At 39.7% G+C, this 13475-nt stretch overlaps 1 protein-coding gene across 1 annotated transcript in view; it reads left to right on the plus strand.

Moving 5' to 3' along the window:
• The first annotated feature begins 11533 nt into the window (after window positions 1–11533).
• LOC137433070 (cyclin-dependent kinase 1-like) overlaps window positions 11534–13475 on the plus strand; it is a 110673-nt gene continuing 108731 nt past the window's right edge. The window contains exons 1-2 of the mRNA XM_068125514.2: window positions 11534–11570; window positions 12578–12734. Of these exons, the coding sequence (XP_067981615.1) occupies window positions 11534–11570; window positions 12578–12734 (194 nt within the window). The remainder of the gene's footprint in view (window positions 11571–12577; window positions 12735–13475) is intronic.

The raw sequence follows: 13475 nt of genomic DNA on the forward strand, positions 1-13475 counted from the left end.
TCACATCATTTAATATTGCTCCAGGTCCAGCTTAACTCAAATGTAGGAAGATCATTTAATATTGCTCCAGGTCCAGGTTAACTCGAATGTAGGAAGATCGTTTAATATTGCTCCAGATCCGAGTTAACTCGAATGTAGGAAGATCGTTTAATATTGCTCCAGGTCCAGGTTAACTCGAATGTAGGAAGATCATTTCATATTGTTCCAAGTCCGAGTTAACTCGAATCTAGGAAGATCATTTAATATTGCTCCAGGTCCAGATTAACTCGAATGTCGTCACATCATTTAATATTGCTCCAGGTCCAGGTTAACTCAAATGTAGGAAGATAATTTAATATTGCTCCAGGTCCAGGTTAACTCTAATGTAGTAACATCATTTAATATTGCTCCAGATCCAGGTTAACTCGAATGTTGGAAGATCATTTAATATTGCTCCAGGTCCAGATTAACTGGAATGTCGTCACATCATTTAATATTGCTCCAGGTCCAGGTTAACTCAAATGTAGGAAGATCATTTAATATTGCTCCAGGTCCAGGTTAACTCGAATGTAGGAAGATCGTTTAATATTGCTCCAGGTCCGAGTTAACTCGAATGTAGGAAGATCATTTCATATTGTTCCAGGTCCGAGTTAACTCCAATGTAGGAAGATCATTTAATATTGCTCCAGGTCCAGATTAACTCGAATGTCGTCACATCATTTAATATTGCTCCAGGTCCAGGTTAACTCAAATGTAGGAAGATAATTTAATATTGCTCCAGGTCCAGGTTAACTCTAATGTAGTAACATCATTTAATATTGCTCTAGATCCAGGTTAACTCGAATGTTGGAAGATCATTTAATATTGCTCCAGGTCCAGATTAACTCGAATGTCGTCACATCATTTAATATTGCTCCAGGTCCAGGTTAACTCAAATGTAGGAAGATAATTTAATATTGCTCCAGGTCCAGGTTAACTCTAATGTAGTAACATCATTTAATATTGCTCCAGATCCAGGTTAACTCGAATGTTGGAAGATCATTTAATATTGCTCCAGGTCCTAATTAACTCGAATGTTGGAAGATCATTTAATATTGCTGCAAGTCAGAGTTAACTCGAATGTGGGAACATCATTTAATATTGCTCCAGGCCCAGGTTCACTTGAATGTAGGAACATCATTTAATATTGTTCCAGGTCCGAGTTAACTCGAATGTAGGAAGATCATTTAATATTTCTCCAGTTCCGGGTTTGCTCGAATGCAGGAAGATCTTTTGATATTGCTCCAGGTTCAGGTTAACTCGAATGTAGTAACATCATTTAATATTGCTCCAGGCCCAGGTTAACTCGAATGAAGGAAGATAATTTAATATTGCTTCAGGTTAACTCGAATGTGGGAACATCATTTAATATTGCTCCAGGCCCAGGTTAACTTGAATGTGGGAACATCATTTAAGATTGCTCCAGGCCCAGGTTCGCTCGAATGTAGGAACATCATTTAATATTGTTCCAGGTCCGAGTTAACTTGAATGTAGGAAGATCATTTAATATTTCTCCAGGTCTGAGTTATCTCGAATGTGGGAACATCATTTAATATTGCTCCAGGTCCAGGTTAACTCAAATGTCGGAAGATAATTTAATATTGCTCCAGGTTAAGTCGAATGTCGGAAGATCATTTAATATTGCTCCAGGTCCAGATTAACTCGAATGTCGTCACATCATTTAATATTGCTCCAGGTCCGAGTTAACTCGAATGTAGGAAGATCATTTCATATTGTTCCAGGTCCGAGTTAACTCGAATGTAGGAAGATCATTTAATATTGCTCCAGGTCCAGATTAACTCGAATGTCGTCACATCATTTAATATTGCTCCAGGTCCAGGTTAACTCAAATGTAGGAAGATAATTTAATATTGCTCCAGGTCCAGGTTAACTCTAATGTAGTAACATCATTTAATATTGCTCCAGATCCAGGTTAACTCGAATGTTGCAAGATCATTTAATATTGCTCCAGGTCCAGATTAACTCGAATGTCGTCACATCATTTAATATTGCTCCAGGTCCAGGTTAACTCAAATGTAGGAAGATAATTTAATATTGCTCCAGGTCCAGGTTAACTCTAATGTAGTAACATCATTTAATATTGCTCCAGATCCAGGTTAACTCGAATGTTGGAAGATCATTTAATATTGCTCCAGGTCCTAATTAACTCGAATGTTGGAAGATCATTTAATATTGCTGCAAGTCAGAGTTAACTCGAATGTGGGAACATCATTTAATATTGCTCCAGGCCCAGGTTCACTTGAATGTAGGAACATCATTTAATATTGTTCCAGGTCCGAGTTAACTCGAATGTAGGAAGATCATTTAATATTTCTCCAGTTCCGGGTTTGCTCGAATGCAGGAAGATCTTTTGACATTGCTCCAGGTTCAGGTTAACTCGAATGTAGTAACATCATTTAATATTGCTCCAGGCCCAGGTTAACTCGAATGAAGGAAGATAATTTAATATTGCTTCAGGTTAACTCGAATGTGGGAACATCATTTAATATTGCTCCATGCCCAGGTTAACTTGAATGTGGGAACATCATTTAAGATTGCTCCAGGCCGAGGTTCGCTCGAATGTAGGAACATCATTTAATATTGTTCCAGGTCCGAGTTAACTTGAATGTAGGAAGATCATTTAATATTTCTCCAGGTCTGAGTTATCTCGAATGTGGGAACATCATTTAATATTGCTCCAGGCCCAGGTTAACTCGAATGTAGGAAGATAATTTAACATTGCTCCAGGTTAAGTTGAATGTAGGAAGATAATTTAATATTGCTCCAGGTCCAGGTTAACTCGAATGTGGGAACATCATTTAATATTGCTCCAGGTCCAGGTTAACTCAAATGTCGGAAGATAATTTAAGATTGCTCCAGGTTAAGTCGAATGTCGGAAGATCATTTAATATTGCTCCAGATCCAGGTGAACTCGAATGTAGTCACATCATTTAATATTGCTCCAGGTCCAGATTAACTCGAATGCAGGAAGATCATTTAATATTGCTCCAGGTCCAGCTTAACTCAAATGTAGGAAGATCATTTAATATTGCTCCAGGTCCAGGTTAACTCGAATGTAGGAAGATCGTTTAATATTGCTCCAGGTCCGAGTTAACTCGAATGTAGGAAGATCATTTCATATTGTTCCAGGTCCGAGTTAACTCGAATGTAGGAAGATCATTTAATATTGCTCCAGGTCCAGATTAACTCGAATGTCGTCACATCATTTAATATTGCTCCAGGTCCAGGTTAACTCAAATGTAGGAAGATAATTTAATATTGCTCCAGGTCCAGGTTAACTCTAATGTAGTAACATCATTTAATATTGCTCCAGATCCAGGTTAACTCGAATGTTGCAAGATCATTTAATATTGCTCCAGGTCCAGATTAACTCGAATGTCGTCACATCATTTAATATTGCTCCAGGTCCAGGTTAACTCAAATGTAGGAAGATAATTTAATATTGCTCCAGGTCCAGGTTAACTCTAATGTAGTAACATCATTTAATATTGCTCCAGATCCAGGTTAACTCGAATGTTGGAAGATCATTTAATATTGCTCCAGGTCCTAATTAACTCGAATGTTGGAAGATCATTTAATATTGCTGCAAGTCAGAGTTAACTCGAATGTGGGAACATCATTTAATATTGCTCCAGGCCCAGGTTCACTTGAATGTAGGAACATCATTTAATATTGTTCCAGGTCCGAGTTAACTCGAATGTAGGAAGATCATTTAATATTTCTCCAGTTCCGGGTTTGCTCGAATGCAGGAAGATCTTTTGACATTGCTCCAGGTTCAGGTTAACTCGAATGTAGTAACATCATTTAATATTGCTCCAGGCCCAGGTTAACTCGAATGAAGGAAGATAATTTAATATTGCTTCAGGTTAACTCGAATGTGGGAACATCATTTAATATTGCTCCATGCCCAGGTTAACTTGAATGTGGGAACATCATTTAAGATTGCTCCAGGCCGAGGTTCGCTCGAATGTAGGAACATCATTTAATATTGTTCCAGGTCCGAGTTAACTTGAATGTAGGAAGATCATTTAATATTTCTCCAGGTCTGAGTTATCTCGAATGTGGGAACATCATTTAATATTGCTCCAGGCCCAGGTTAACTCGAATGTAGGAAGATAATTTAACATTGCTCCAGGTTAAGTTGAATGTAGGAAGATAATTTAATATTGCTCCAGGTCCAGGTTAACTCGAATGTGGGAACATCATTTAATATTGCTCCAGGCCCAGGTTAACTTGAATGTGGGAACATCATTTAAGATTGGTCCAGGCCCAGGTTCGCTCGAATGTAGGAACATCATTTAATATTGCTCCAGGTCCAGCTTAACTCAAATGTAGGAAGATCATTTAATATTGCTCCAGGTCCAGGTTAACTCGAATGTAGGAAGATCGTTTAATATTGCTCCAGGTCCGAGTTAACTCGAATGTAGGAAGATCATTTAATATTGTTCCAGGTCCGAGTTAACTCGAATGGAGGAAGATAATTTAATATTGCTCCAGGTCCAGATTAACTCGAATGTCGTCACATCATTTAATATTGCTCCAGGTCCAGGTTAACTCAAATGTAGGAAGATAATTTAATATTGCTCCAGGTCCAGGTTAACTCTAATGTAGTAACATCATTTAATATTGCTCCAGATCCAGGTTAACTCGAATGTTGGAAGATCATTTAATATTGCTCCAGGTCCAGGTTAACTCAAATGTAGGAAGATAATTTAATATTGCTCCAGGTTAACTCTAATGTAGTAACATCATTTAATATTGCTCCAGATCCAGGTTAACTCGAATGTTGGAAGATCATTTAATATTGCTCCAGGTCCAGATTAACTCGAATGTCGTCACATCATTTAATATTGCTCCAGGCCCAGGTTAACTCAAATGTAGGAACATCATTTAATATTGCTCCAGGCCCAGGTTAACTCAAATGTAGGAAGATCATTTAATATTGCTCCAGGCCCAGGTTAACTCAAATGTAGGAAGATAATTTAATATTGCTCCAGGTCCAGATTAACTGAAATGTAGGAAGATCATTTAATATTGCTCCAGGTCCAGGTTAACTCGAATGTAGTACTAGTAACATCATTTAATATTGCTCCAGGTTAACTCAAATGGAGGAAGATAATTTAATATTGCTCCAGGTCCAGGTTAACTAGAATGTAGAAACATCATTTAATATTGCTCCAGGTCCGGGTTAACTCGAATGTTGGAAGATCATTTAATATTGCTTCAGGTCCAGGTTAACTCGAATGTTGGAAGATAATTTAATATTGCTCCAGGTCCAGGTTAACTAGAATGTAGAAACATCATTTAATATTGCTCCAGGTCCGGGTTAACTCGAATGTTGGAAGATCATTTAATATTGCTCCAGGTCCGGGTTAACTCGAATGTTGGAAGATCATTTAATATTGCTTCAGGTCCGTGTTAACTCGAATGTTGGAAGATCATTTAATGTTGCTTCAGGTCCGTGTTAACTCGAATGTCGGAAGATCATTTCATGTTGCTTCAGGTCCGGGTTAACTCGAATGTAGGAACAATATTACTCTGCGCTCGCGAAGCGAAAGCTTGGGTTAAGCAATCGGGTGCATAGGTGTGCCGGATGTGTGCCGTACCTGCATTTTAAAAATTCATTTTCTCTGCAACCGTTGGTCCGATTGACATGAAAATTTACCACAGGAGCGCCTCTGCCTGCAGATTTTTTTTGCTGATAATTATGACGTCATCGGTCACGTAGTACTTACGCCATCTTGGAAAAATGTTACACCTCTATATCTCCCAAACTCCTTAATGGAAAAAATTGAAACATGGCTCATTGTCAAGTACATACCATGGGGAATAAGATATATTAATGATGATGTCATAGTTGCCTCTATTATGACGTCATAATTTGACAAGTACAATGCTTGATGTGATCAGCAAGAAAATTTTTTTTCCTCTCCAACTGTTAGTCTAATGAATACGAAATTTTCAGAATATGAGCGGCTCCTCCTGTAGAATTGTTCCTATGATAATTATGACATCATAGGTCACGTAGTACAGGCGCCATCTTGGAAAAAACGAAAAACTTTGCACCTCTATATCTCCGAAACCTCTACATAGAAAACAAGAAAGAGCAATCAGAGATCACAAACCCTCGCCAGGATATGTTTTAGTGTTTTTTAAGGCTTTTGTGTGTAAACAAATATGGATCAAAACACAATAAATATATATTATGACATATGGATTATGGTCTGGCAGCCATATTGGATCCAAAAAAATAAAAACCCTTAAAAAACAGAAGAGTTGGCTTGCACCAAGACTTTGTCAAGACTGCGCAGGGTAAGTATTCTATGAATACCATCGAGTTTAATATTGCTCCAGGTGCGATGACTGCCCCCTATTGACAATGTCAGGTGTCCGGGATGTTTGCCGCGTCTTGGCGAAAATTTCCCGCTTGTGCAGTTCCAGATATTATAAACATCAACCACAATCCATTTGCGACAACGGCTTCACCTTCACTGCACAAACAGGTATGTACATTTTTATCGATTCCTCTTTTGAATGAGTTTACCTGCAATGCAAATATGTAACTATGGATTTATCAAGTTATACAACAATTAATTCATGAATACACATTTTAATATATTCGATCGCGCAAACTCATTTTTACATCGATAAAAATATCTCACACTGTACATGTGAACATGAATCGATAAACTTTCATCGATGAGTGATCCATGGCCTGTTAAATGACATCGACAAAGGAATTCTGCAGTTACAACCAAACACACACACACACACACATACAAAATACACACACACAAACACATAAATACAAAATACACACACATAAATACAAAATACACACACACACACACACAAAATACACACACATAAATACAAAATACACACACACACACACACACACACACAAAATACACACACATAAATACAAAATACACACACACACACACATAAATACAAAATACACACACACACACACATAAATACAAAATACACACACAAACACATAAATACAAAATACACACACAAATACAAAATACACACACACACACAAAATACACACACATAAATACAAAATACACACACAAACACATAAATACAAAATACACACACAAATACAAAATACACACACACACACACAAATACAAATACAAAATACACACACACACAAATACAAATACGCACACACACACAAATACAAAATACACACAGATACAAAATACACACACACACATAATACTAAATACACACACACACAATACAAAATACACACACACACACACACAATACAAAATACACACACAGACACATAAATAAATACAAAATACACACACACATAAATAAATGCAAAATACACACACACACACACACATAAATATAAAATACACACACACACACACATAAATACAATATATACACACACACATAAATACAATATATACACACACACATAAATACAATATATACACACACACATAAATACAATATATACACACACACATACGCGCACACACACAAATACAAAATACACACACACACTACATACACACAATACAAAATACACACAGATACAAAATACACACACACACAATGCAAAATACACACATAATACTAAATACACACACACACACACAATACAAAATACACACACAGACACACACAATAAAAAATACACACATAATACTAAATACACACACACACAATACAAAATACACACATAATACTAAATACACACACACACAATACAAAATACACACACAGACATACATAAATAAATACAAAATACACACACGTAAATAAATACAAAATACACACATAAATAAATACAAAATACACACACACACACACATAAATACAATATATACACACACACATATGCGCACACACACACACACAAATACAAAATACACACACACACACACAAATACAAAATACACACACACTACATACACACACACACGCAGACATACACACATAAATACAAAATATACACACTACATACACACACATAAATACAAAATACACACACACACACACACTACATACACACACACACATAAATACAAAATACACACACACACATACAAAATACACACACACATACAAAATACACACACATACACACAAACACAAAATACACACACACACACAAATACAAAATACACACACACAAATACAAAATAGACATACACACACACACACACACACACACGCAGACACACACAAATACAAAATACACACACTACATACACACACACCCACACATAAATACAAAATACACACACACACACACATAAATACAAAATACACACACACACAAATACAAAATACACACACACACACAAATACAAAATACACACACACACACAAATACAAAATACACACACACACACAAATACAAAATACACACACACACAAATACAAAATACACACACACACAAATACAAAATACACACACACACAAATACAAAATACACACACACACAAATACAAAATACACACACACACACAAATACAAATACAAAATACACACACACACACACAAATACAAAATACACACACACAAACACATCATACAAAATACACACGTAGTACTAAATACACACACACACACACACAATACAAAATACACACACACACACACACACACACATAAATAAATACAAAATACACACACACATAAATAAATACAAAATACACACACACATAAATAAATACAAAATACACACACACATAAATAAATACAAAATACAGACACACATAAATATAAAATACACACACACATATAAACAAAATAAGCACACACACACACATACATACATAAATACAATATATATACACACACACATATGCGCACACACCCACACACAAATACAAAATACACACACACACACATAAATACAAAATACACACACTACATACACACACATAAATACAAAATACACACACCCACACACACAAATACAAAATACACACACACACAAATACAAAATACACACACACATACACACACAAATACAAAATACACACACACACACAAATACAAAATACACACAAATACAAAATAGACATACACACACATACAAAATACACACACATACAAAATACACACACACACATAATACAAAATACACACATAATACAAAATACATACACACACACACATAAATAAATACAAAATACACACACATATAAAATACACACACACACATAAATACAAAATACACACACACACATAAATACAAAATACACACACACACACCTAATTTAACATTTTGAACCCTTGTATCATTTAATTTGCTTCTATATTGGGCGAGAGACATTGATCAGCCGTTTAAATTGATTCAGGTGTATTGCACTCAACCAGAGTCGAAACCTCACCTTTGACATTGAGCTGTTTCACCTTTGACATTGAGCTGTTTCACCTTTGACATTGAGCTGTCCACTCTGGACTCAAATCTCACCTTTTGGGTTGGTGCTCTGCTGGCCTGCATCACAAGATGGCCCACATTGCCCGTCCCTCTGACAGACGTTCTCGGGTCTCTGGTCTGCTAGCATTTACTAGTTGAAGTTAAACATCCCACGGTATCTTTCACAAAGCATGGGCGAGTTATCACCAGTTATCGGGAGAAATTCCAAATAACGGACCAAAATCCCCATCAGTCAAATATCAGACAGGGCCGCTGGGAGTCGGGCGAGTTATCACAGGTCATTGGGACCAATTGAGATTTGAGGTAATGGGGGAGATTTGAAGGGGAAGGGTGAGGGTGGAGATTTGAAGGGGAAGGGTGAGGGTGGAGATTTGAAGGGGAAGGGTGAGGGGGGAGATTTGAAGGGGAAGGGTGAGGATGGAGATTTGAAGGGGAAGGGTGAGGCGGGAGTTTTGAAAGGAGGGGTGAGAGGGGAGATTTGAAGGGGAAGGGTGAGGGGGGAGATTTGAAGGGGAAGGGTGAGGGTGGAGATTTGAAGGGGAAGGGTGAGGATGGAGATTTGAAGGGGAAGGGTGAGGGGGGAGATTTGAAGGGGAAGGGTGAGGGGGGAGTTTTGAAGGGGAAGGGTGAGGATGGAGATTTGAAGGGGAAGGGTGAGGATGGAGATTTGAAGGGGAAGGGTGAGGATGGAGATTTGAAGGGGAAGGGTGAGGATGGAGATTTGAAGGGGAAGGGTGAGGATGGAGATTTGAAGGGGAAGGGTGAGGGGGGAGTTTTGAAAGGAGGGGTGAGGGGGGAGATTTGAAGGGGAAGGGTGAGGGTGGAGATTTGAAGGGGAAGGGTGAGGATGGAGATTTGAAGGGGAAGGGTGAGGGGGGAGTTTTGAAAGGAGGGGTGAGAGGGGAGATTTGAAGGGGAAGGGTGAGGGGGGAGATTTGAAGGGGAAGGGTGAGGGTGGAGATTTGAAGGGAAAGGGTGAGGGGGGAGTTTTGAAAGGAGGGGTGAGGGGGGAGATTTGAAAGGAGGGGTGAAGGGTGGGGGAGTTTTGAAGTGAAGGGGTAAGGGGAGAGTTTTTAAGGAAACGGATGAGGGGGGAGATTTGTAGGGGAGTTTTGAGGAAGAGTTTTGAGGGGGAGGGGTAGGAGGAAGGTAGTGATGGAATGGGGGTAGGAAGGAATAGAGAGAGGGGACATGGAGTCGGACACTGGTAAAATCTAGGGTTTGCAGAATAGGGGCAAGTTCCAGTGGAGGATGAAACAGACAGTGAAGGGTTTGACAATGAAGATGTACAAAAGGGACAATTCATTTTAAGTTCATGATGGTGGAGAGGGCAACATCTAGGAGAGGCCTAAATCCCCCTTGCTCATCAGGTCGGAAGGCCTCCTCCTGTGAGGGAGTTAAATGGGATATCTATGGCCCTCTCCATCACTTTACCATCACTGATAGCAGGGCTATAGGGCAGTAGTTGCAAGGCAAGTCTGCTAGTTTACCAGATTTGAGATGGTGATAACATCAGCCTTCTTCCAAGGCTGCAGGAATTTGCCGTTTCATGAATGCCAATAAAAAGGGCCGCCAACCAGGTACGACCCTTTTGCCTGAGATTTTTAAGGACCCCATTGCTAGGCCAGATCTGCATCTGGACCTTAACCAAAATCGAATCAGCTTGTTCTTGTCATCTACACAACTCATCCACAAAGTTTCATCTGAATCCGTCCACAACCTCTGGAGATATCCTGCTCACAGAAAGACAGGAAGACAAGGGTGAAAACAAATTCTGTCCACCTTTGGTGGTGAGGTGATGGAGGTAGTGCGATTTTCAATCGAATGGTCATGCATCTGAAATCATTAAGATTAAGATGCCATTACAGATTAATAGCATCAACATCAACATTGTAGCCATCAACTAATAAAACCGTTGTCCATTTACAGAAATAATAACCTGTTTAATAAACCACAAATGCATTGATCATGTATGTTCAGGTGACAAATCTATTGATCCGGTTACATCTCGTATGAAAAGGCTGAATACTTGGTCTTGTGTTCCGCAGTGAGCCGTTCATGACAAAATGAGTGAATATGTGAAAAGAGAGAAAATCGGTGAAGGTGAGGCATGCCCCGATACCCCATACCACGCACGACCCAGAGAAAGACCTTTTCCCCACCTATATGGGACTCTCGAATTGCACCCGACCCGGAGAAAGACCTTTTCCCCACCTATATGGGACTCGAGAATTGCACACGACCCAGAGAAAGACCTTTCCCCACCTATATGGGACTCCAGAATTGTGCACGACCCAGAGAAAGACCTTTGTCCCCACCTGTATGGGACTCCAGAATTGCGCACGACCCAGAGAAAGACCTTTTCCCCACCTGTATGAGACTCCAGAATTGCGCACGACCCAGAGAAAGACCTTTTCCCCACCTATATGGGACTCGAGAATTGCGCACGACCCAGAGAAAGACCTTTTCCCCACCTATATAGGACTCTAGAATTGTGCACGACCCGGAGAAAGACCTTTTCCCCACCTATATGGGACTCTAGAATTGCACACGACCCAGAGAAAGACCTTCGTCCCCACCTGTATGGGACTCTAGAATTGCGCACGACCCGGAGAAAGACCTTTCCCCACCTACTGTATATGGGACTCCAGAATTGCGCACGACCCAGAGAAAGACCTTTTCCCCACGTATATGGGACTCTAGAATTGTGCACGACCCAGAGAAAGACCTTTGTCCCCACCTGTATGGGACTCTAGAATTGCGCACGACCCGGAGAAAGACCGTTCCCCACCTATATGGGACTCCAGAATTGTGCACGACCCAGAGAAAGACCTTTTCCCCACCTGTATGGGACTCTAGAATTGCGCATGACCCGGAGAAAGACCTTTTCCCCACCTGTATGGGACTCCAGAATTGCGCACGACCCGGAGAAAGACCTTTTCCCCACCTGTATGGGACTCTGCAATTGCGCACTCACACAGTCAAGTAGTACTGATCCATCGTGTGGTTTCTTCAAAAAAGATAACCAATCACACCGGTTTGGTCATGATGCACACCTCCCTATCAAGTTTTATGTAATTTAATATTTTGCATGTACGTATTTGGTGCAGGCACGTACGGCGTGGTATATAAGGGGTATGAAAAAAGCTCTGGACGCTTGGTGGCCATCAAGAGGATTCGCCTTGGGTGTCGAGATGAAGGCATACCTGGCACTGCCCTCCGCGAGGTGTCGCTGCTGCGTGAGCTCAGCCATCCTAATATTGTATGGTAGGTAATGGTCTCCCATCCGCACTCCCTCACACTCCATACAATGATAAAACCTTCACTTGAGCACCTTGGTGGAAGCCATTTTGGATGGGAGTAGTTCAAATGGAAGCATGGTTGGATATGGACTCCAGAACGTAATATGTTCAATCACATCTGGGGTTCATATTCATTAAATGATCAACAGAGAATTAAACAACGCAGAGCCTCGTCAGGGTATAAATACAGATTGTAGTAGATCTGAGATTCACGCAATAACTTCCTACATCCATGTATTCATTGATAAATATCACGGCAATGGTTCATATATAAATACAAGTTAACCTCTCCAATATATATTATTAACCCCACGCTTAAACAAACAAGACCGATAGTCTAACAGCGGCCTAGCTGGGCTTGTTTGATACTTTAGTTGCAGGATAGTATGACCTGAGTGGAGATACCAGTTAGCAAATAATGTAAGTATTAAATTATTTTGAAGTACTCTAAGCTGTCGGTCACCATGGAAACGAAGAGATTGCATTGAGACACCTACATCTACATGGTTTATTCTACATGTTGGTCAGTTAGTCAGCACTATCAAAGTGACCTGAGCACCAACCCGATACACACCACTGTGTGTTACGGAATGAGGTGTTTTATGGCGGCCGGAGTGCAAATCCTGCCACCAACCTCCCTGAGTGGACCCAGTGAGTTGGTGCTCATTTTGCCCACCTGGTAAGGATGACCGGCTGAGTCAATCCC

This window comes from Myxine glutinosa, chromosome 8 (assembly GCF_964187855.1).
Source record: "Myxine glutinosa chromosome 8, kmMyxGlut1.1, whole genome shotgun sequence".
Lineage (NCBI taxonomy): Eukaryota > Metazoa > Chordata > Myxini > Myxiniformes > Myxinidae > Myxine > Myxine glutinosa.